Genomic DNA, 25,038 nt, shown 5'->3' on the forward strand with positions numbered 1-25,038 from the left:
ATAATACAATTACACCTTACCTGTTTGGACTATATTTTTATAATTCATTTTTACTTGCTGCCAGGAACGTTTGGGGCCTGTTGGGTTGCACCTGCGCTCACATCACGTCACAAAATAAAATGTATAAAATAACAAATAAAATAACATATGATAAAATAACGTGTTAAATGGGTGGAAATCCCTAGATCAATGTTTATATTAACACTCAGGCATTGACTCTGTCGGCTATGTTTTGCCATGCATGCTCCCTTTCTTTTGCAGCTGTGGCTGTGTTACTTTTTTCCGCGGAATTTGCATGTTATCGGCATATGCTGCCATCAGAATTTCGGCCTCAAGCGCTGTGAAATACATTGACCGCGCCTTCTTTCCCTCCGTCTCCATGGTGACTCGCTTAATCTGTGCTCCGCTTATCAGGGCTTTATGTATCCTCGTCCGCGCGCTTCACTTGGGGTTGACGCAACTCCGCGTTGATTGAACTAATTGTTATCAGCCTTTCTGAAACCGAATATTCCGAGTTGGACAGTTCGGGGTTACTCAACCCTGAGTATCGTTTTTCACTCTGAGTTTTCTAAACCGGCTTCCTGAAACAGGGCCCAGGGCCCTGTTTCAGGAAGCCGGTTTAGTGGAAAAACTGAGTAAGTATACCCTGAGTTAACGAAAACTCTGGGTTTTCGGTTTCAGAAAGCGAGTTCAGATGAAGCCTCAGTGAGTCACTATGACGACACACTCCGTGAAGCTAACCTGCCCCCTAGCAGGTTTACTACAACTAACCCTGACTGTCTCCGCCCCTTTGTCGGAAACCTGACAGTAGGAAGTGTCGGACATGGCGTGCCCCTTCCTTGAAGAGCCAGTAGATCGTGAAGCCCAAATTCTCCGCAGGGCTCTCCGCCGGGAGAGAGTGATCAGAGCGCGTTTGGACATTTTATCATTTCCTGATGATTTTCTGTGTGAACGTCACCGTTTCTCAGCACAATCTATAATTTATTTGGATAACATCCTCAGGCCATATATTACGCATGTGACACATCGCGGACATGCTCTCAGTTCATTACATATTATTTGTATTGCACTTCGGTTTTTTGCAAACGGGAGCTTTCTGTATAATATTGGTGACGCTGAGCACGTTTCCAAGGCTACCGTCTGTCGGGCAGTCAGGAATGTTACAGTTGCACTGAAACGTCTCCTGTACACGTTTGTGGTGTTCCCCGGTCATAGACCCACAAGATTTATCAAAGAGGGATTCCACAAAATTGCAGGTAGCAGGATGACCAAAACTTAATTTATGATGTGGTGATACTTGAAATACTACTTAAATTTTACATTTATTTTCACGGTTCCCAGGCGTGATTGGCTGTACAGATGGCACTCACATTCCAATCATTGCTCCTTCAGTAAATGAAGGAGACTATGTGAACAGGAAGTCTTTCCACAGCATTAATGTACAGGTACATAGTTCCCTGTAGCATTTCAAACTAACAAATTATTTCATCATAGTAATGGATGCTAATTTGTGTTCTCTGCACTGTGAAGATCATATATGATGCTGCCAACATTATCACAAATGTGGAAGCCAAGTGGCCAGGCTCTGTCCATGACTCACAAATATTCCGTGAATGTACACTGAGCACAAAATTTGGACATGGTGAGTTGAGAATACTGTAAAATATATAAAGACCAATTGCTTCAGGGACATTTGAACTGAAGTGTATCCTTCTGTCTTAGGAGAGTTCACTGGCTACTTGCTTGGTGATAGGGGGTATCCATGTTTACCCTATTTGCTTACCCCTTACCCTGACCCTGAACCGGGCCCACAGCAGCGATATAATCTGGCTAATTGCAGGGCAAGAGCCAGAATTGAAATGACTATCGGAATGCTTAAGGCCCGGTTCCAGTGCCTGCAAAGACTCAGGGTCACCCCAGAAAGGGCATGTGACATTATTGTGGCATGTGTGATTCTTCACAACATTGCCACAATTAGAGGAGAACACTGTCCTTCTGAACCAAACATCAGCAGTGATCCAAACCATGAACATCCTGACCCTCCCACGGACATACAAGATGGAAGAGCAGTCAGAGACACCATATGTCACAATCATTTCTTTTGACCCATCACCTCAACATGTTGAAAGAAGAATAAACAGATTTTTTGTTCAACTGGCTTTATTGGTCGCCTGTATTTCCTGTACACAAAGTATTAAAAGATGTAAACCTCATAAAGTGTCTCTGTTGCTTCCTCCTCTGTAACAGCTGTCAATGTTTCTTCATTATTTTCCTGTAGTAAAGAAATAAACAACATTGCTGTTCTACTGTAAACTCATATAATCTGTGGAGTATTACTCACAACTGCATGTTGGTCTGGCTCAACAGGAGGCTGCACCAGATGCAGTACACCATCACCATCAACTGATAGAATATGAGGTTTATACAGGTCACTTATAACTTACAAGGGACCAAATGGCAATTAACAAACATACCAATCACCTTACACTTCATTGTCATTATGCTCTCAAAGACAACCAAGACTGAGGGAAGGCAAAATCAGTAGGAAAATAAGTTCACTACAAAATAATCCATTATGGTAAAGAGTTTATCAAATGAATGAGCAGCACTGCAAAGGTGACTGTGAAGAAAGGATGTATGCACATCATGTATTATTTTGGATTTACCCCCTATGTAGGCACTTGTGTCTTGCGGGGTTATTGACTCAGAGGATGTCCCCGCAGAGATGCCTTCGGCCACAGGGCGCCCACTGTTTTGGCTGAGGGCCAACTGCTCAGCCTCTGTGAGTGGTGGTGGTGGAGGACCCCCACCTGTTTTTCGGGCCTCCGCTTTTTTTCTGTTGGCTATAACGGGTCACATTTGAGCATACAGAGTAAGCAAATATGTACTTGTAATATGCTCAGATAATTTCAATAAGTGCTTACAGAAAGAAAATTAATGTAGCCTCTAACTGCAATTGATTTACATCGGACAAACAGACCAAGCACTATGGCTCATAATACAATTACACCTTACCTGTTTGGACTATATTTTTATATTTCATTTTTACTTGCTGCCAGGAACGTTTGGGGCCTGTTGGGTTGCACCTGCGCTCACATCACGTCACAAAATAAAATGTATAAAATAACAAATAAAATAACATATGATAAAATAACGTGTTAAATGGGTGGAAATCCCTAGATCAATGTTTATATTAACACTCAGGCATTGACTCTGTCGGCTATGTTTTGCCATGCATGCTCCCTTTCTTTTGCAGCTGTGGCTGTGTTACTTTTTTCCGCGGAATTTGCATGTTATCGGCATATGCTGCCATCAGAATTTCGGCCTCAAGCGCTGTGAAATACATTGACCGCGCCCTCTTTCCCTCCGTCTCCATGGTGACTCGCTTAATCTGTGCTCCGCTTATCAGGGCTTTATGTATCCTCGTCCGCGCGCTTAACTTGGGGTTGACGCAACTCCGCGTTGATTGAACTAATTGTTATCAGCCTTTCTGAAACCGAATATTCCGAGTTGGACAGTTCGGGGTTACTCAACCCTGCATATCGTTTTTCACTCTGAGTTTTCTAAACCGGCTTCCTGAAACAGGGCCCAGCAATACAAGCTTACAAATAATATGAAGCCAATACACAACACTAAGAGTTATTGAAGAGGTGCTCTGAAATATAATGATCATAATCCTCTCAGGACACTTGTGTTTAAATTACAGTTGTGATCCATTTAGTTCTGCTGTGTTGGCACTCTTGTTACTGGGGTGATACCCTCAAAGGCACTGCTGCATTTATTCATAACCAATTAATTGCTACCAGTCTGAACCTCTGCTGACAGTTTTGTAGACAAAAATGGATCTATTTGACACTAAATGCACAAAACTGGATACCTATATCTTTTTATTAACCATTCCTTAAAGGTAGCTGGCATTTGTAGAGCATATTTCTAGTCTTGCTGGCCACTGAGAACTCTATCGATATCACATCTGCACCAGTTAAAGCCAGTTTAGAAACACCTGTTATTATATCCTGCGCGCTATTTTGGACTTTTTATCGTGGTCTGATAAAGAGAACATATCCAGTGAGCTGCAGGGGTCAGAGGAGAATAGCCTTTGCTTCCAGCAAACACAAAGCAACAGCAACTTATGTAACCATAACTAATAAAGTGACTCAAAGAGAAACATATAGTACATCCTTGTACGCTGCGCCTGTAGAGACAGTAATGCACTTTTGCTGTGCCCGTTTTTCTTGAGAGTGCTTGATGTTCCACATGTGAATGATATTTTTTGTTTTCTTTTACCATCAGAAGTAACATGTGAGCACATTGAGCCAACATTTCAGAGTACAGATCAGCAAGACAACAAACATTTTTCAAACAGACAAGAGTTCAAGTCTTGTTTTGGCCGTTTTTGAAGTTCCACAGAAAGTGGTCAAGGTCATCAAGGTGAGCTGTGTGGCGGGCAGGCGTTGGACCCAAATGCAGAACTCAAACATAAAGGGATTGAAAAAAGGAGCAGCTTTATTTGGCTGTAAACACTAGAACACTACAAACAAGAAAACAAAATCGAAACTGGAAGACTTGAAAACAGGAATGACGGGAAAAACCACACCACTACAAAGGACGATGCAACAACAAGCAGAGGGCAACAAAGGGCTTAAATACGCAGAGGGGTAATGAGGGAAATAGAAACACACGGGGAACACAGCTGGGAGAGATCGAACATAATGAGAAGGAAGGAAAAAAAATCTGAACACACTAAAGCTGTGTCCCAAAACGTAGACCGCATCCTTCGGAGGACCCGGCCTTCGCGGTCTACATGGGCCGGGTCCTTCGAAGACCGAGAAGGCCGGAAGTGCGAGGCTGTGAAATGGGATAGTCTAGCCTTCAGATTTGCGTCACCGCTGTCTCGGTGGAATTTAATAAAGTCAGCTGTCTGCTCCTTGCTATCTAAAATATAACAGGACACTGGCATAAATTCTCAACCATCTCACACTTCTGTTTAATCAGTTTTCTGTTTGACGTTTATTCAGCTATGTGAAAATCCCAGAGGAACCCACCTGATGGATTAATACATTTTTATTTAATCTAATCTAATAACTTTGATCTCAGCCAAAACGATTTACTCTGGAACAAATAAAAGACAGAAAAAAGCCAAACAATAACATTTTTAAGTTATCCGAGTGACTTATATATCATGTTTAACTTGAGTAGCGAAAGACATCGAGTCTGAAAACGATGAAGCAGGGAGTCCGCTGCTCTCGCCGGCTCGAGTGACCATTGAAACCTCCGGCTAGCTATCGAGCGGATGGGTAACAGCTACTTTCTCGCCTGAAAATATGTTAAAAGTTTATTTTGTGACTTAGAAAGATTAAAAAGAGTAATATTAAAACTTAGTAGTGGCTGCCATTGTTGGAAACTGGAATTGGCTGGGCCGCACTCTGTGACATTACAAGATGGTACTACAGTGTCACTCAGAGAGACGTAGCTTGATCAGAAGGACTTTGAAGGAATATGAATTCTGGGATATGGTGGGCCATGAAGGACACACCTGACCCATCCTTCAAATTCGGAGAAATTAAGGACGCATTTGTCGGCCACATTTGAAGGAGTCGACAAATTGAGACAGCCTTCGTCGCCTGGTTGTGACGTAATCGGCCTTCAAATGCGGCTTCCAAAGGACGCAGCCTACGTTTTCGGAAAACAGGAAACATGATCGCACACTGAAGATGTGGGCTTGACGCTAGGACTGGGGAAGACACAGGAGACACAGACATGGGCAAGACTAGACATGAAACTTGGAATTTGGGGAGGCACAGTAACAGAAACCTTAGAAATGACCAAATAAAACACAAAACCAGAACCATGACTAACAATGAATCAGCTTTCACAAACAATCTATGCGATCACTTAGAAATTAATGACCATAAATATAGAAATAAAAATGCGGCATTGAAATGAAATGGCACTTATTTAAGTGTCACTGAGAAATTCAATATAAAGGAGAAATTCATCCCATCCAGTGTTATTTTATGCCTGTTTTTCAGATAAAAAATGGTTTTAAAATGTGATAAGTTTGAGTAAGTGGTAAGGTCACAGCAATAAAACTGGTGTTGCATTGATTCCTTGGCCTCACAAAAGAAAACATGCAGTACATTTTTGGAAAAACAGGCAAAATTATGTTGCATTATTGCTTCACAGTTGGAGCTTGCAGTCCAGTTTTCTTTCAGGAGACAATACAAAACATCACAGCAGTTTGCCTGGAGACCTGCACCTTCAGGGTGTTAGCGTAAATATACAGTTTGCTCTTAGTCATCCAGACTGGCTACATAAAGCTTGTATAAGCCCTCTATCTTTGGATGTTGTGTTCCTGCTCTGCTGCTATTCAGTCATTTCTCAGCTTTTTCACCCACTTCGTAGGGGGTAGTGTCATAATTACTTGTTTCTTTTCAACTTGCAAAATGAAGCTTGGCGAGAAAATATTGACGCCCATAATTGCTTGTTTTCTTCTTAAAAGTGTTTTCGTCTCTCCTGCTGATTATCCAAGGGAGGAAGTTAGCTTATAGCATTCTTATTTTAGACTCCTTCCTGTGTCTTCTAATGGATTTTACAATTTATTTACTGTTTTATTTGCTTATAATTTTCTATTATAGTACAAGTTTGTCTTACATTTGTTGACTGATTCCCAACCTCTTACTTTTCATATTACATAATATACCATCTTTCTCATTTTCCAACTTTGAAAAACTTTTGTAACACTCAAATCACTGAAGAAGATATCATCATAGCAATGAAGGAAGGTTTGAAGCTTGTGCTTGCACCACAAGATCTGCTCTTGGCATATTTTCATTGCTTTAGGAGTAAAGCTGTGCTACGAAACACTGAAAACACCTAACTTCTCACAGTTAGTATAAAGTTGTAACAACGTCGGTGAATTCAAAAGAGATTTCTGCATTTGCTTGGGGGCAGCACGCCGGTAGATAGAGAAGCAAAGCCTTAAAAATCTATTTTTAGGGTTTTGTTTGATGTTCAGCATCAAACAACTTATAAACATAGACTGTGACCTAATGTGTCCAACCACACTGAAACACAAAACACATGAAAGAATTCAGAAAAGACAGCTGTTATATAATGATATAATTTATAACATACACGCACTGGCCAATTCAATAGGTATACCTTACGAAGTACCAGGTTGGATCACCGCTTGCCTTTACATCTCTGCTAACCGCTTAACGCCTGATGTATCATATTTGGCATACATAATTTTTCTGAGTTTTGGAGACGTGTTAATGTTCAAGAAACAACTTTGAGTTGATTGTGACATGGTGTGTTATCTTGCTGGAGAAAGGTGGGTACAGGGTCCAAGAAAATATCCACAATATACCCTTGACCTTGATAAAGGGGTGATGGATCCACATTTTCATCTAAATGAAGCAGCAGAAATAAAGACTCAAGAAGAAGAAGTCATCATTGCTAGTTTACTTTCACACATGTGAATCCTTCTGAGCCAGCAGAAAGATTATACACATGACAGCTTGAGCAGCGGGCACCATGGTGGAGTGAAATGGGCTTCATAAATCATTCCTTGGAATCTGTCACTTTCAGTTTAATTTACCTTAATTTAGCAATTTGTCTCTTCAGCTTCCTTCAGTTTAACCACCTAAATTAAAGGGAAGCACTGCTAATTTAATGCAACGAGGGTCTATTTGCTGGTCACAGGAAAAGTTCAGGCTGTGAACACCATCTTTTTCTCTGAAACGAGTTTATTAGGGAAGTCTCAGAACATAGCCTTGTGGTATCAGGGTTACTATTGCTTAAGCTTTGAAATTTAAATCCAAAACTCTGTGTTATCAGCTGACTGTGGAGCGTTACCAGGCAGGGTGTGTGTAATGATAAGATGCTGCTGAGTTGTATCACAGAAAATGAAAGACCCAATGTTTTTGAATGGTAAGTGTCAAAAGCCTAGAAATCTTGAGCTCTTCCAGTTCAGTTATTATCTTCTTGTTGTCTGCTGAGCATACTCAAAGCTTACAGAAGTGAAATTCTGTACTGCATTTTAAATTTTGAATTATCTTCAATCATAGTGTTAAGATAAAGTGTGTAAAATCTGAAAATCAACTTTACAAATCTAAAGTATTTTCTTGTAACCAAGCTTTAAATGCTGTCTGTTTATTTCTCTTCTAAGCTTGAACACTTTAACATGCGACTCTTTATGGACTGAGCAATTGGGACTCAGCCACCAAGGCAGCCTCAAGTGGCCATTAGAGGAACTGCAGTTTCTGTTGGCTCCATTTTTTAGCCTCACAGGTGCCCCATGCTCTCTGTGTTTATCCTGAAATAAATGAGTCGGTATGTAAAGTGAAGCTGCTGAGAGCAAATTAGCATAACAATAATTTTTGTGCCTACAAATTGAATTCTTTACTGTAAAACCCCTTAGCAAAGCTAAAAATGTTGGCACTTCCACTTAGACCTAATAAGCTCTCCATTTGGAAGCCACAGTAATGAAATTCAAACTGACATTTCAGTCCAACACCAGTATTAATAAAACTGCTGTTATTTTACTTGACTTTTAAATTAAGCGTCTAATAACCTGACAGAGCAGCGTTTCAGCTCTGGGTTTGATGAGACAGAGTGGATATGCACAGATTTTATCTGCTGTGAATTTGACAGAAATCGTCGGAGAGAAACGATCACGGGATGCATCAGATTCAATATTAAGAAAGAGGCAGTGACTGGAAAACAAACACGGCATGTTTTTGTCAAATTGTGCTGTTCTCGTCTTTCAAGGGGAATGAAACTATTAAGGTTTTAATGTTATCTTTGATTGCTGAGCTCCGGCTGGTTTGATTGCACGTGTACCGTTTTCCTTGAATCTGTGTTTCCGCTGAGATGTAAAAATGGCTGCTGCTCTACAGATAATAGCTTTCATGTAATTTAAGAAAACATGGGATGTTTTGGCCAACACATCAAAATCGGTTCTATATGCAGTGTGGTGACAAAATAGATGGAGAAGAAATGCTGAAGTCAGACTAATTACTGTTAAAAAAAAAAACGTAATAAAAATTAGACTTTAGACAAAACATGAAAAGAAACTAAAATAAAAACATGTAGGACATGTATTTAACTTTAGTCTGCAACAATTTGTTACTTTCACAGAAATCACACTATAATACAAACCGCATGAAAACTATCCATCCGTCTTCTTTCACTTCTTCAATTTAGGGATGCAGACAGGTTGGAGGCTATCCCACAACTCTGGGATAAATGTGACAGACAATTTAGTCACTTTGCTAAGTACACCTCGGTCGTACCAGGTTGGAGCCCCTTTCCCCTCCAGAACAACCTTAATTCTTTGTGGCGCAGATTCAAGAAGGAAATAATTGCTGAAAGATTATGGTCCATACTGACATGATAGGATCACACAGTAGCTGCAGATTTGTCAGGTGCACATCCATGATATGAATCTCAAAGACTGTGGAGGCAGTTGGATAATTAGAGATTTGAGTGAATAAGCCATTGAACAGGTGTGCCTAAATAAGTGGCTGGTGAGTGTCCACGTGACTAATCAGACATACACAACAGGTGGAGCTGTTAGAAAGAACTTTAAACTCCTCTGAAATGCTTTTTAAGGAACTTGAACAAACTTGATGATAGCCAACCTTTATCGGGTTTCAGGGTCTTGAGGTAAAAGGAGCTGTGAAACAATCTTAGGTTTTTAATGCTGGATAAGGGGAAGAGAATCCATCAAAGGTTGAGAAAGTATTTTTGTGCATTTATATATGTTATTGTCCTGGCCATCAAAGCAAAGTTTGAAAAAAATCACATGTATATCTGAAAAACTTTCCTTTATGGCAGGTCTAATGAACTTGTTGGGCACTGTATATATACATTCCCAAGCAGTAAACAGTACTTAGTTAAACATTTGTGTCACTAGAAAGTCTGTGTTCAGATCAAACACTGATTTTATTGTAATACTTTCAAATATACGACTGCTTTATTTAAGTTTAATGAAAACCTTTTTTTACTCTGTATCTTGTCTTGTGTCTTGGCAGCACAGTGGTGTAGTTGTTAGCTCTGCAGGCTCACAGCAAGAAGACTGTAGCTTGAAGTCTTCCTGGGGCCTTTGTTCTCACTAGTCTTAGTGGGTTTCCTACCACAGTCATGAGTGTGAGGTTAATTTGTGATTCTAAGTTGGCTGCAGGTGCTGATATGTTATGTATAAAACCTTGAGTGGTCAGTGAGATCAGAAAAGTGCGAAACAATTTTAAACCTATGAATGTATAACAGTATAAATTATTGGGCACCTGATTCTGTGCCTTAAAAAAGAAATCAAATACTTAAAGTACTCTTGTCCTGTCCGCTGTGTGATTAATTTCTGAAACTACAAATCGGGGACAACAAAGGAAAAAAGGTTTATTTGATTTTACCGCTGCTTCTCCACTGTAATTTTGTTTTGTTATCATCTGTTAATTCTTCACTTTGAACTGTTATCGCTGCACATTTTCATTAAGTGCAGGTCATTTCTTATGTGTCATATTAAAATATGTATAACGCATATATTTCATGTCACTGCCCGGCTGCAGAAACAAATGCTCCAAACTGTGAGGCAGTTGAAGCATCAGACTGAAGTCGCCTGCTGTGGATTAAGGATTACCCAACCCACACAGACAAACACGGGATTATGTTTTTGTCTTGTTTTGCCCACCGCAGAACTGGAGCCCAGCCTGCAGATAAATGATACTTTCACAACACACAGGAAGAGTTTTATGCACTTCAGAGGAGTCATAGTGTTTATAAAGCCTCCTAAAATGGGTGCTTTGAAGAATTAAAGAAATAAAAAAGTGCTGTCTAGTTTGAGTGACAGGGTTTTACTACACTTATCCGATTTTTGGGACAGTTGTGTGCAACAGCTCAGGGGTCACCACAGCGAATCATCTGCCTCCATCTCACCCTAAGCCTGATAACCTCCTTTTTCACACCAACCCTCTGCATGTCCTCCTTCATTACATGCATGAATCTTCTTTGTGATCTTCTTCTTTTCCTCCTGCCTGGCAGCTCCATCTTCAAAATCATGTCCAAACCATCTCAGCCTTGCCTTCGTAACTTTGTCTCCAAACGGCTCAACCCGAGATGTCCCGCTGATCTGCTCATATCTAATCCTGTCCCTGCTGCAAATTCCCCACCAAAATCTCAATATCTTCGACTCTGCCACCTCCAGTTCCAGCTTTGGATGGTTAAACTCATCTGCCTTGACTACTTCTGCTCCTTGCATCTTCACCCTTCCACCTGCCTCCCTCTCATTCACACACATGCATTGTCTTTCTTGTACTGCTTTTCATTTCTCTTTTCTCCAGCGCATACCTCCACCTCTCTTTCACCGTGTAACAAAATGAGATTAAAATCATGAGAGAAAAGTCCACAGTGAAATATTTCCATCTTCTAGTTGTTAATACCTAGTTAAATCATGCTAATGTGCTGAAAACATCACATTTAGGTAATGATTGAACTGTAAATACATCCGAATAATAGAGTTTATTGTTCATGATCTGATTTTAATCATGTGATTTAGTCTTTTCGCTACTTTTTTCCTTATTCATCCCCATTAAAAAAAATGTAGAATGGACCAATCCACGGTTTTGGAGAATTGTTACACTCCTGTTGAAAAACAGTCTATCCTGATTTTTTTTTAAATGCTTCCATACCTTATGTGCCTCATGGTGCTTTAATCCACTGCCTACCATTCTTTACTTGTTTGTGTTCTCTATATATATCACACACATAAAAAACATAATACATTTTTTATTCAAACCAGACTGAATCCTGTTACCTCGCGGTTGAATCTTGTGCTTCAAAGCCGCTGCCTTATTGTTATGGGACATCAACATCTCGTAATTCAGTGGTTCCCAATGGGCACACTGGTATGGCTTGAGGCAATCAATGAATTAATTTGCAGTATCAGTTCTTTGCATGCACTGTTGCAAAAGCTGCCATCTTCTGGCGTCAGCTTTCCCACAGACAACAGTTGGGAGGGGAATGCTAATGCTATCGTGGTGCTACAAAGCCAAAAAGCAATTAGAAAGCAAACAACTCTTCTGAGAGAGATTTGGCCAAATCCTCAAGAGCGGATCTGAGCCCGCAGGCACCAATACTGGCTTGTTGGTTTGTGTAGAAGGTGATGAATATATTACAACAGTAGCAACCGGAATCATCGGATTTATAAAACTTTATTAATCCCTGAGGAAATTATGTAGCCACAGTTGCTCCAAGAAAGTAACAATAATTAAAGTAGTTAAAGTACCATTTAGATCAAACAATTTATTACAAATTAGCTCTACTATACAAACATCCCAGTATATTACACGGAATTGAATATAGATAAAGTTGAAATTGAGGTGCCCCTCTTGTCATATTAACATTGTTATTTTCTCTGTAGACAATGTGCAAATAGTAAGGGTCTGTAACTATTGCAATGTGGACTTGTACTTTAGATTTAGGAGTTATGCAGAGAGACAGCCACAGGCTGTGGTGATAATCTCAGTGTATCAATGAATGTGAATTCTGCAGAGGGCTTACCCTGCAGTGTGCTTGGAGCTTTTAGTATTCAGTTTCTGAGAAACTGTTCTAGTATATTTTAAATAGGATTTCTATGGGACCCTCTGTACTGGTTCAGTTTGCCTGTGAGGCTCAGCTTTAAAAAAAACAATCTGGAAACGTCTCATCTATACTAGAAATTCAACCCCAGATTATCTGAGCTGTACTGTCACTTTTAACACATAAAAGACCCTGAAATTAGATTCTAATGAAAGAACCGTTCCTCAGGTATGGCTGCAGGATAAGGTGGTAAAGGAGGATGTCCCTTTGCCATGCTATCAGAGGCTATGTATTTATGTTCCCAAATGTTCAATTTCCCGGGACCTTACACTATTGTGGAAAGTACCCTATATTGCTTGACTGGTAATTCAGCCATGCAACTGTGAGCTGTCAGATAAAAGGTTAAAAAATATCATGAATATGATTTTCATAATTTTAAACCTGCTGGAAGAGTCAGATGAGACCTGATTTTCATACTGCTGCATTAATTCACAGATAAAGCCTTGGCAAAGTGGTGAGGTTGGTTTTATTAAACAGGTGCAGAACAATAATAATTATAGAAGAAGAATGCTTTGTGAAACTGAAGGGCTCTCTGTAAGTAATAAAAAAATAGACAAGAACTCAGTCCCGATAAATGAACCACTTGGATACAGCAACAGGATTCACCACCCTCCTCATCCTCAGCACACATGCGTTCATGTGCAGCCAGCGTCATATTATAGGAGGTGGACTCTGCCATCATCATCATCATCATCATCCCCAGCCAATGGAGAAACCAGTGGAGGACACACTTAAACAGTGTCTACGGAGCAGTGCGGACCAGAGCGCAGCGCCCGGCACCACAAATCCAACTTCCCGCACACGTACTCTCGCACAACATCTGAACAACAGAAAGTGAGTTTTGTGATTCTCCTCGTGGACTCTTTCCCCTCATAATTTTCATGGAAAGGGCTGTGGGATGCTTTAAACAGCAGTCAGCTGGGAGGATAATCAGCTGGGAGATGCTTTTTTTTACGGACTGCTTCCCACTGCGTCTTGAGATGAATGTAAAGCTGAAAGTGAGTAGACTTGACTTGAACCTGTAATATTTATAAACCTTGATTAGCTCGTTTATAAGAACTGACACTATTATGTGTGGTAATATGTAGAAACGGGTCTTAGAGGTCTGCACTGTGATTTTAGAAGTGCGCTAAAAAAAAAAAAAACAGCAGCAGAACAGGTTTGTTCATTCTTCTTAAATACAAAGTAACTGAGTTAAAAACTTTCATGTAAGTCCATCCAACCATCCATCTTCCGCATATTACATGTAAGTAATAAGAGCATTTCATTTGTTGTGGAATCTTGCAAGGAGCACATACTCATGCAGGGCAGCGCTAATCTGTGCGTGCTGGAACAAACTTATTTATTTATAATTTTGTTATTTTCTTCTCCTTTCGATTTTTTAAAAATGATTTTACCTAAACAATTATCGGCAGGATATTCGTGAGCTGTCTGCATGCCTGCGCTCAGAAGATGATGGCCACAGAGGGAAACAAAACCCTTCTGGGTAACGCATCTTACACTGAAAGGCAACATGAAGACAGGGACGCCTGTAGCTGCGCATTGGTTCTGTTTCTGAAGTTGAATGTCCAAGAAAACAGCGCGGAAGATTAGAAACGCTTTTAATTTTTCATTCAACTTTGATCTAACTCTGGATACATTATGTCTCCACGGCGTTTTTTTTTTCTTTTCAATTTCTTAACTGTGCTCTCCGTGCGCATTGGGCTCCCGTGATAACCATGTATGGATTTCCATGCAGGGATGGAGGTTTCAGCTGGTGCGTGTCTGAAAAGCGACTCGGTGGCCTTAAAAAGAAGAAAACTGTCTCGTTGTTTACATTTACATTTAATCGCCTAATTGATTTCTACTTTTTTACACAAAACGAAATCCCAGTAATGCATCTGTTTAGTTTATTCCAATGTAAAATGTTGGTGCTCCACGAGAAGGCTGTCCAGGAACCTGCCAGACTGTAGATTAAAACAGGCTGTGAGCGTCAGCTGGGTTTTGTTTACTACTACAGTTGTTGTCCGGACAGATTATTACGTCATCTAACCTCGTGCTGGAGTTAGTTGTAGGCCATCCCTCCTTCTATCTATCCATCCATCCTTCCTTACAGCCTAACCTCCCTCCCTCCAACCCATCCAGATGGCCCGCACGCGAGGGCGCAGAGCAGAGAAGAGCAGGGCGCATGCGCCAATTGTGCAGCCCACATCTGTTTATTGCATAAGACCACACACCACAGGGCTACCTGAAGGCAAACTGTTCGACAAAGAGAGAAAATAATTGTTTGTTATCATTAAAAAAAATCTTTTATTTTGTGTGAGCTTTTTTCTTTTTTTTTCTTTTCTTTAATTAAATCACACTTCACCAAATATTTCTTTAAAATCTTTATTAGGCATACCTGGATCGTATCTGTGTGTGTATGTGTGTGTATTTTAAATGCACATGGCCTTGTTTTGAGTCAAATCACATGTATATTGCCGGTCCTTTGGTGTATTCGGCTGCGTTTTCTTACTTTGCAATTGATAATTAGTCTGCCCTGTTCTGTTCATGTGGTGTTTATTTCTTATGTTATAGTGTATTGAGCACTTAAGTCCACTTTAAAGGTCTTTGTTTGAGCTGAGAGGTAGCTCTACAGGAGCAGGGGCAGGTGAGAGGAACAGGTTGGCGGGCAGATAAAGGCTCAAGTGGAGGTTGAAAATCACAAAGGCATAAAAGAAAAAAATGTATATTTCTTTTGGGGACATTTTGCCACCGACTGACAAAACGAATGGGGGAGAGAGAGGAGGGGGGTGTAACATGCACCAAAGGTCTCCTGACAATGAATCAAATTGTGGACACTGTGATCATGTAGCATGCACTATGGGGTGCCATGGATACCACTAGCCCTTGCATGTGCAGAACTAGTCTAATCTTCATGTCTTTTGAAAATCAGCCAATATTTTAGACAGAATCAGAAATAGTTCGCTGTTTATAGCTTTTGTGTCATTCCACGGGGGAAAGAATCAGTGGGTTGCAACGGTAAACCATGAGAGAATCATTGTGGTAGTCCCTCCCATAGGAACAAATGCCAGTGATTTCAGGTTGAGGACTAGGCAGTGATTGAGCAAGGGCTTATTCTTTTTGGGGTGGGGTAAAGCAATATTTATTGGACTGGTATTTATATTGAGTTTTGTTTTTTTTTAAGTTCTTTTAGAAGAGAATAGCACTTAAGGCACTGTTGGGATTTGAACCCAGGATCTCCTGTTTACTAGACAGGCGCTTTAACCAGCTAAGCCACGGCACCACTATGATGAGCAGGAGTCAGGTGATGGAGGGAGGAGTACAGCTTTAGGCCATGTGGGACAATGTGTGGCTGATGCTCTAAATACTACAAAACCCATAATCCTCCTCCAAGGTTCATTTAGTCATGGGGAGCAAGCCAAGTAGACATGCAAATCAGATATTCTGCAAATAAATGAAACAATACACTCATAATCCAGGCAAGTTCTTTGTACAAATTACGTCTACATTGGCTAATTCTACTTCACACAATTAATGTCCTCTGGAAAGATTCAGTGCTAACACAGTAAGTGTGACACTGTGGTGTACTGGTCATGAAAAATGTAACACATACAAGGCTAATTTTCAGTGCACGGCCCAAGTTTCAGGGAGTTACATCAGATATTTGCCAGATGTAGTGAAACTTTGACATGAAAAAGTAGACTGAATGGAGCAATCATGATGTCTTCTTCAAGAAGTGAATATGTTTACATTTCCTTACTTTTGAAGATGTGGGACGGTGGTTAATTCCAAGAAGTTAAAGCACAACACTGCCCCACAAATAAGCTGCAGTTGTGTTGATTTAAATACAGTTTCTGTACTACTATGTCCAAAGTGTTGCTGAATGCCATTCCTGGTTTTATTAGGCTGCTCCACTGTTGTTACTGTTGTTACTCTTTTATAAGGGCTTGGCTGAACAGGTTTCAGCTTTCTACTTCCTGCTGTTTAGTTATTTGAATCATTTGGTCTGTAAATATAACTACTTACCAACAAACAGATACTGTGGACATACTTTAGAGCCATGCTGAGTTGGTATTTAGTCTCCAGATTTGTGTCTTTTTTCTTCCCTGATTTCAGCACAAACAGCTCACACCTAACACCATTTTTGTTATGTGTTCATTCTAGGTCATGATGTGAATGCCCAGCATCGTTTTATCCAATGATTGAGTCCAGCAAGCCGACCATGTTGGACAGAACTGAACAGGCACACTGCACTGTGTGCTGCTGCACTCTGGCCAACAAAATCCTCATGGTGCTCTTCATGGTGCTGCTGATCTTTGCCACCCTCTTTGGAAATCTGGTGACTCTTGCTGTGGTTCTGGGAACCAAACACTTCCACACACCGCAGGGATACCTGAAGGCATCCCTCGCCGTGGCTGATCTGGCAGTGGGAATATTTGTGGTCCCGCTTTCCGTTTACGCTGAGGTTTATCTCATGGTCACTGACTCGGCACCGGAGTGGACCTCGTACAACTCACAATCGGTGAGTTTTCACCCATGCAACATCATCGGCCCCATCTTTGCTGGGTGCACTTTGGTCTCCATCACGACTATTTTCTTTCTGACGATCGAGCGAAGCATTGCCGTGCTCAGGCCTTTGCACAAGGACTCGGTGATTACTCGTAAAAGGACCACGATCCTAATTGTCCTCTCCTGGGTGGGAAGTTTCTTCTTGGCTGTGTGTCCGATAGTTTTCAGCAGTGAAATTGCTTTGGAGTATAACTCCTGCAGTCGGATGTGTAACTACGCTCTGGGTACAATCGGCAAGTTCCCAAGCCAGGCCTGGAACATCCTCCTCCTCTTCCCCGCGTTTGACTTCACCCTCCTTGGTGGCACAGTGGTCATTAACATCATTTCTCTTTCCAGCATCAGGCAGCACTCAAGACGCAGGAAACACTTGGCTGAGAGTGAAAGCCAAAGCACGACCAAACCCACATTCTCAGACATTAAAGCAGCCAAAACCATAGGGACTCTAACTGTGGCTTTCACTGTATCGTTCACTCCAATCGCTGTCTTTGTGGTCGGGAACGTTTTGGGGAATAAATGGTGCAACTTTTCCTTTTTCGCCTTCTGGATTTTGGCTACCAACAGTTGCTGGAATGTCATTATTTACAGCGTGAGGGATCAGAAGTTCAGGCTGCGGGCACAGAAACTGCTGATGCCGTTTCATAGAAAAAACACCACCAAAACTTAAAATCGACCAGGACCAAAGACTACTCGTACACGAGGAGGGCCGCGTCATTTAGATGGTTGTTTTTTGCACAAACTCTTTGTTCAAACACATTGTGAGCCTCTTAAGAGACATACCTGCATGTCTTGTGCATTGCTGTTGTGAAATTACAGTTTATTTTTACATCGATAAAAAGCATGGAGCTTTTTCAGATCACAACTGTTTCTCTCTGTGGGTATTTGTCTTGTTTTGTGAAACATTTAAAAACTGAAGCCTGTTTCAGTTATTGGAATGATTGTTTGCTTGAGTGTAATTAATTAAAACCCGATGAAAACCAAAACAGTTTGTGCATGTTATCTTTGGATACCACAGCATCAGAGTTGTTAGTAAGATTGATGATGTTGATTCCCAGTGAGATACTTCAACATTAAGTGATCAAGACTGAGAGTATACAGGGGTCCCAATTTAGTTCCTCCAAAGGCCCCACTGAGAATCACATCAAAGGCCAGACATGTAGTATTTAGTTTGTTGACATGCTTTACTATAATCAAAAATAAATAGATCATATAGCCCTTCCTAACTTTTTTAGCCTATATGACATTTGGTCAACAAAGAAGACCTTTGATCATGTGAGATGGAGCTGAGCCTTCTGCTATGAAACCGACTGCTTCTGCAGCACTGTTGCTCTGAGAGTACTCTGCTATAATTTCATGCCTCTTTTTACTTCAGCAACTTAAAAAAGGCCACAGGCTCTTCCCTGTGTATGGCTCTCTATATTATCCGGTGTGTGGATTGAAACATCAAAGTAACAAAGAAAATGCTCTTCTAGAAAACAGAAATTGTTGCCATGGCAAAAGGATACCAAACACTTTTACATTTGGCAAAAACATGGACTACTCAGTGGTTCACCTCAAATAAGGCTGTCTGCCTTCTGCATCAGTGTTAGTTTGTTGTTTTTTTTTTGTATTCTGAATTATGTGAGGCTATTGTGCAGATGTGCCTGTTTAGTTTGGCGAGTTCATATCACAGTGCAGAGTTTGGCTCCAAATGTGTTGGCAACATTTTATTAAATGTAAAATGAGCTTAAGTGAAAGGAAGAGACAGAGATCTGTTTTTTCCTGTTTTCCATACGCTGGTCAACTACAAGGATGCAGCTTTATTAGCATCACACCCCAAGCAGCACAGTGATCAGAGGTCATTAACTGGTACAGCAGTCTCAGTCATGGTGGCCATGCTAGCCACACTCAATACAGAACAAACAGCAATGAGGTTATAAATTAACAATAACAACAACAGATCAACACAACATAACTGGAATAACTGTCATAACCTCTTAAGTTAACACATGAATGCCAGCATGAACAGTCCCACCAGTCTTTGGGTTAGTGGCTCCTCCCCTTGGACTGCTACAACATTAAATATCGCAAATGAAATAGAGGCTGGATACAAAACATGACTCAAAACAGATACTACACTTTCACAAAAAATAAGAATATGCTATAAGCCACCATCAATATAAGGTAAGATACATTACCATACTGAGTCTCTTCATGGTGTCTAAGAGGTTACAAGACGTTCTATGACCTTTCCAGAGGTGAGTATTATTAAAGCTACACAAGCTTGTTTCCACCAGTGAAAACATTTTAGCCAACCAGATGTCAAAATGTACACTTCCTAACTTAAACTTAGCAGTAAGGTGAAAATTTAATATAATGGTCCAGAATTTTGATTTATGAATAGCACTGTTTCTTTGTTTTTTCAGTGGCAGAAATAGGTTTCCATATAAAGCAGGGACTGCTTCATAGATGGAGGCTCAGATCCCAGAATGCCACACAGCAAAACTCCATGCTGTCATTATTTTAATGAAGAAACCCTGAGGTCAAAACTCGACTAAGCTGTAGTAGTTTAATAGCAGCCTTTGGACTGTGTGCAGCCATGTGGTCTTTGGGGAGAAAATATATATGTTTGTCACACACACACACACACACACACACACACACACACACACACACACACACACACACACACACATTTCCTACTTTTATTTGTTATTCAAGCAGTTTTGCTGGACCACAACCCAACAAGACGTAATCATAAACTTTTCATTCTCTGTGAACTGGACCAAAAATTTAAATATAAAAAAGGGATGGGGTGGCTGAAATCAGCAAGTGAAGCAAGTTTAAAAAAGAAAAGAAATGAAAAGGCCTAAAGGTGCACCATTTGCATTTAATAGATAGTGTCGGAGAGAGAAAAGGAATGAGAGCGAGGTAACGAGGTAACAAATTATATCGTTTTCCCCTCTGGTGAAACTAAGCATTGTTTCTAGTTGTTCTGGTTCTAAAACTGCAGACATAAGCAGAGGAATGAAAACAAGAAACACGTTTTTGCTTATTTATGCATATTTAGGAACAGCTGCATTAAAAATCTGGTTAACACAAATGTTCATTCAGAATCATCAACTACGGAACCGACCAGTAAAAAAAACGATAAAATCTTTATTTGTTAAAAGACTAAAATCGAAAGTCAAGCTTTTCTTTTAAATAGTTTGATTCAAACAGATATTCTTTGACTCTGTGATGTGTGCTTACTTTAAAAGCTTTTACCTCTAAACGGCATCTATTGCACAGAAGGTGAAATTGAAACATGAAAGAAAACAATTACTGTGGAAGTTATCATTTCCAGCAACAGAAACCGCTGAGTCACAGTGTGGAGGAATAAAAAAAAAAACAAAAGTAAAAAGAAGGTCACAATAAAAAAAGAGAGAGAATAAAGAAAAGAGACGTTGGCATCACTGTCCTTGACTAACATTAATAAGGCTCATTGACTGGCGCTGAAGTGGTTTTGGAAAGAAAAAGAGGAGGAGGAAGAAAGCTGAGGATACAAAGACGACTGAAACAGATGGAGGCAAAAGAAAGAAAGCTGTCACTGATCATCAGGTCAGCACAGCACTCCAGAAACATGTCACTGTTGGCCTGTTCCTTCAGACTCAGTCTCAGGGGTGCCAAAAACAAAAACAATTTTTGTCATATTTTTGGACAAACCTGAGTAGAGTAGGCATTTCTTTATGGTCTCATTTACTCCTTGTCAACACTGTTGTGCTGTTTTATCATCTGTCATCATCACTTTGATGATGCTATTATTTTTTTTGCAAAATGTAACCCACTGTGCATTTTCATATTCCTACCCATATGTGAGGAAAGATTAGGTTTTTGTGGGAAAGGCAGGCTGTGATTAAACACATAGCTCTCGACATACCACCTGCACGTTTGCCCCTGCAACAAAGCAATCAGTTATCTCCCTGATTTTTTTTCTATGGCCTTTACTGTCAGTTAGACCCTTTGATGTGTCACACTCTCACTATTCCCCTCAGTCCACAAACAGCTACCAGCTCTGGGTTTCATTTAATTAGAAAAAGAAAAAAAGATTAAAGAGCTTTCAGAGTGCGGCATTTACGTCTGTATGAAGGTATACATTGTGCTGTACACAACGTCGCTCAGCACACATTAATTACAGATGGATGTTATGACTAATGACTTTATTTGATCTTTGCATTTGTGTTTTGCTGTCACCCAACACACTATGTTTGTGGGTCCAGTACACAAATGATGTCTACTTGACTTTATCTTGACACAAACAAGCTTTAGGTTTAGGCAGAGCCGGATTTACTAATAAAAATAATAAATAATCTAAGCTTACAACACACACACAGCTCTTGCCAGACAACAGTGAGCAGCCTAAACTAAATTAAACAGTCATGCTACTTAGTGTGAGGAGCTTAAAATAAACAAACCACTACGGTTCAGGCCCACCACGTTGCAGTCAGGAAACCACAGAACTTCCTGCAGCATTTCCACTGTCTAACACCAAAAGGGGAAAAAGGAAAACCAAGGTTAGGCCATTTTAAAACATACAGTTCATATGTACAGTGCGAAATATACTTAACATAAGTGCTTTGTATGATTACTAAAAGAAACAATACATTTTTTATCTTGTAATAGAAGACAAATTAAAACTATTTAAAATTGTGTACACTGAGCAGCATGTGTGCAGTAGCCTATCAGCCTGGGATACACGCAGGCAAAGCAGCAGTCTAACCTGGACATCTAAAAAGTGCATAATAGATCCCTCCTACTTTACCATGTGCCTTTAAAGCACCTGTCCCAAGATAAGGTCTCCAATCTAAAAGGTCACACAGGAAGAAGCGGCTAGGTCTGCTGTGAGCTTGAGATAGGAATGAAAAGTAGGTCCTTCTCCTAAAGATTAAACACAACCCTCAGTGCCAAGCACCACATCGACCCAATACAAGACACTGTTTTCTGTGACCTCTCTCTTCAACTACAAAACCCAAGTTAGTCTGGAAAACCTCCAGACTAACTGACAGAATCCAATTATTTTTACCTGAGAGAAAAAAGACTAACAAACCCTTCTGGCACATCAGGCTCCACGTCTCACACGGGACAATCTCTGACATGGTGTATTTTGTGTCAATGAATTTCATCTCATATAAGATACCTGCATGCGAGGCTAAATTGAATAAATAATGGAATAAATCAGAAGCAAAACTGAAAAAATGTTTTGTGTGAGATTTTGATTCCTTTTTTTGTCAAGACTCCGAGTCAGTTAGCTCCTGTGGATCATGCTGACAGCGGGCGCTCACTGCAAATCATCTCCAGAGGTTGGAAACACCTGGGACCGCAGGTGGGTGAGGGATAAATGAGCCAAATCCCAGGGGAGAAACTTTCATGACAAGTAGAATATACTTTTCTTCAACACACCAGACTGTTATCACCTCGACGTGGGCAGTCTTGTTTTTCAGTTTCACCTGAATTTAGGCAGGAACCGGTATCTCATTCACACACAAAAAAAATTACTGATAAGATACCAGACTGATCTGAGCATCTGAAAATGAACTGAAACCAATGAAAATATGGTATTTTGATGAGGTGTATAGATTTGATGGAAAATGCTAAAAAAAAATAAGCTGGAGCATCAAATACTCTGGAAGAAACTTTTAGAGTAAATAAAGATGCTGGTAGTGGATAATACTTTTTGTGAACATCAACATGTAACTCCTGTGTGAACATTTTGATGAATGAAAAGTGGAAAAAATGCTGCCAGGCATCATGAATCTCGATGCGTTATGAAACGAGTATCACAGGAGCATCCAAGGCTGCATGTAAACATTACCAACCACTCCTGCAAGTGGAACCCTTTCTCGTCCTTGCTCCTGACTTCAGAGATAATATGCATGTATTTTCCATCTTCTTTCTCCTTAGTCATTTTTAACACAATATAATTACACATTTAATTATTGTTCTTATTTCCGTCATAGCACTTTTATGTTTCTCTAGTGGCAAAATCAAATGTCAGCCGTCTCAAAAACCACCCACCACTTCCAAAGTCTGACTGGAAGTCACTTCACTTGACTTAGATAAAAATAAAAATTGCGCCAGTCTTGGTGTTACTTTCTGAGAGTTTCCCACCTAGAATTAATCAGAAAATGCTTAGAAACTTGATTTACATCTTAAATGTTTTCACACTGTACTGTCAGTCATTCAGAAAGTAAATGTGTAGATAACTTATGTTTGGTTCAAACTCCATTCCTGCAGATGCAGATTTCCCAGCGTTTGCAGAAGAAAACAGCAGGAGTGCCTTTGTCGGAGCTTTTCTGTCAGAATACAAGGCTACAGCCGGTGTGACTCACTGATGTTTTTCTTGAATGGCTTAATAACATATATGTCTGTGAAGGTTCTCAGTCATCCAGGTCATCGTAGTCAAAGGAGCTTGCAAAGAAAAGCGTCTGGACTTCTTTAAGTTACTTGAAGATGTTTCACCTCTCATCCGAGAAGCTTCTTCAGTTCTAAGGTCAAATGGTGGAGAGTCCCAGATATAAACCTAGTGGGAGAAACCCCCCACAGAGGGACAAAAGGACCCCCTGATGATCCTCTAATCGCCTGAGCCAAGGTGTGAAACTGGGTGTGGGTCCCAATCAGCCAGAGTTTCGGGTGTGTTCATTGTGAAACCTGGCCCCACCTTGTCATGCGAATTCCTGAGGTCAGATGGCCCAGGATGTGAGTGGGCGTTAAGGCGTCTGGGAAGGGATCTCAAAACTGGATTATAGATGGCAGAGAGTTGGTGTCGTAAACCCCCGCCTCTGTTCAAAGATGGTCGCTCACAGTGGACATAGACGGCTTCTTTCACTCCTCTTTCAAACCATCTGTCCTCTCTGTCCAAAATGTGAACATTGGCATCCTCGAAAGAGTGTCCTTTATCCTTAAGATGCAGATGGACTGCTGAGTCTTGTCCTGTGGAGGTGGCTCTTCTGTGTTGTGCCATGCGCTTGTGAAGTGGCTGTTTGGTCTCTCCAATGTAGAGGTCTGGGCATTCCTCGCTGCACTGTACAGCATACACCACATTGTTAAGTTTGTGTTTTGGCGTTTTGTCTTTCGGGTGAACCAGTTTTTGTCTGAGCGTGTTGCTGGGTCTGAAATGCACCGGGATGTCATGTTTGGAGAAAACTCTCCTGAGTTTTTCTGATACACCGGCTACATAGGGGATGACAATGTTGTTGCGTCTGTCTTTCTTATCCTCCCTCGCTGGTGTCTGGTCTTCTTTTCTGTGCCTCTTTGCTGACAATAATAACATATAGTATATAGTACTTGTCACGATCCTGGGTCTTATGACCCAGTGTTTTGAGTTTTAGTTCATTTTGATGTTTTAGTTTATGTAAGCCCTTCAGGTTCCTAAGTTCATTTGTTATCATGCTTAAGTGTTTCTAGTTCTTATTATTTCCCCCTCGTGTTTCCAACTATGGTAAATCTCCCCTGCTTTTCATGTGTTTCATGTCTGTGTCTTACATTGTGAAGTTTGGGTTGTCATGTCTACGTCTCATTATGTTTCCTGTTTTATTGTGAAGAGGTCTGGTGTTTCTGTGTTCATCGTGTTCAGTTTTACTCTTCCCCTGTGGCGTTGTTATGTTCATGTTGATCTACTGTGCCTTTCTGTTCCATGTTTCAGATCCCTATGTTCTGTCTCCCCCAGTCTGTTAAGTCCACATGTCTTGAGTTCCGTCAGTGTGTTTCCTGTTTTACTTTCACAGTCTGTTCTATGTTAATGTTTCTAGTTTTGCTTCCCTTGCCTCGTCCTGCTTAATTACTCTCAGCTGTGCTCTCCTCCTGTGGCTCATTCCCCCTCGTTATCCCTCAGTG

General features: G+C 40.6%; 1 protein-coding gene and 1 non-coding gene across 2 annotated transcripts; one reads left to right on the forward strand and one right to left on the reverse strand.

Moving 5' to 3' along the window:
• Positions 1 to 15,830: 15,830 nt before the first annotated feature.
• On the reverse strand, positions 15,831 to 15,904 carry trnat-agu (transfer RNA threonine (anticodon AGU)). The gene has a single exon. It is a non-coding gene; the product is annotated as a tRNA-Thr (tRNA).
• A 915-nt stretch (positions 15,905 to 16,819) lies between these two features.
• LOC146622656 (5-hydroxytryptamine receptor 1D) lies at positions 16,820 to 17,854 on the forward strand. The gene has a single exon (XM_085365323.1). It carries the CDS (start codon positions 16,820 to 16,822, stop codon positions 17,852 to 17,854), a length of 1,035 nt encoding a protein of 344 aa, XP_085221449.1.
• Positions 17,855 to 25,038: the final 7,184 nt, after the last annotated feature.

This window comes from Diplotaxodon limnothrissa, linkage group LG11 (assembly GCF_057381915.1).
Source record: "Diplotaxodon limnothrissa isolate DT_005_m linkage group LG11, D_limnothrissa_male_GT1.1, whole genome shotgun sequence".
In the NCBI taxonomy this organism is placed as follows: Eukaryota; Metazoa; Chordata; class Actinopteri; order Cichliformes; family Cichlidae; genus Diplotaxodon; species Diplotaxodon limnothrissa.

Coding starts and splice junctions, on each gene's coding strand:
- LOC146622656 (XM_085365323.1), top strand. CDS start 16,820: ATGATTGAGTCCAGCAAGCCGACCATGTTGGACAGAACTGAACAGGCA.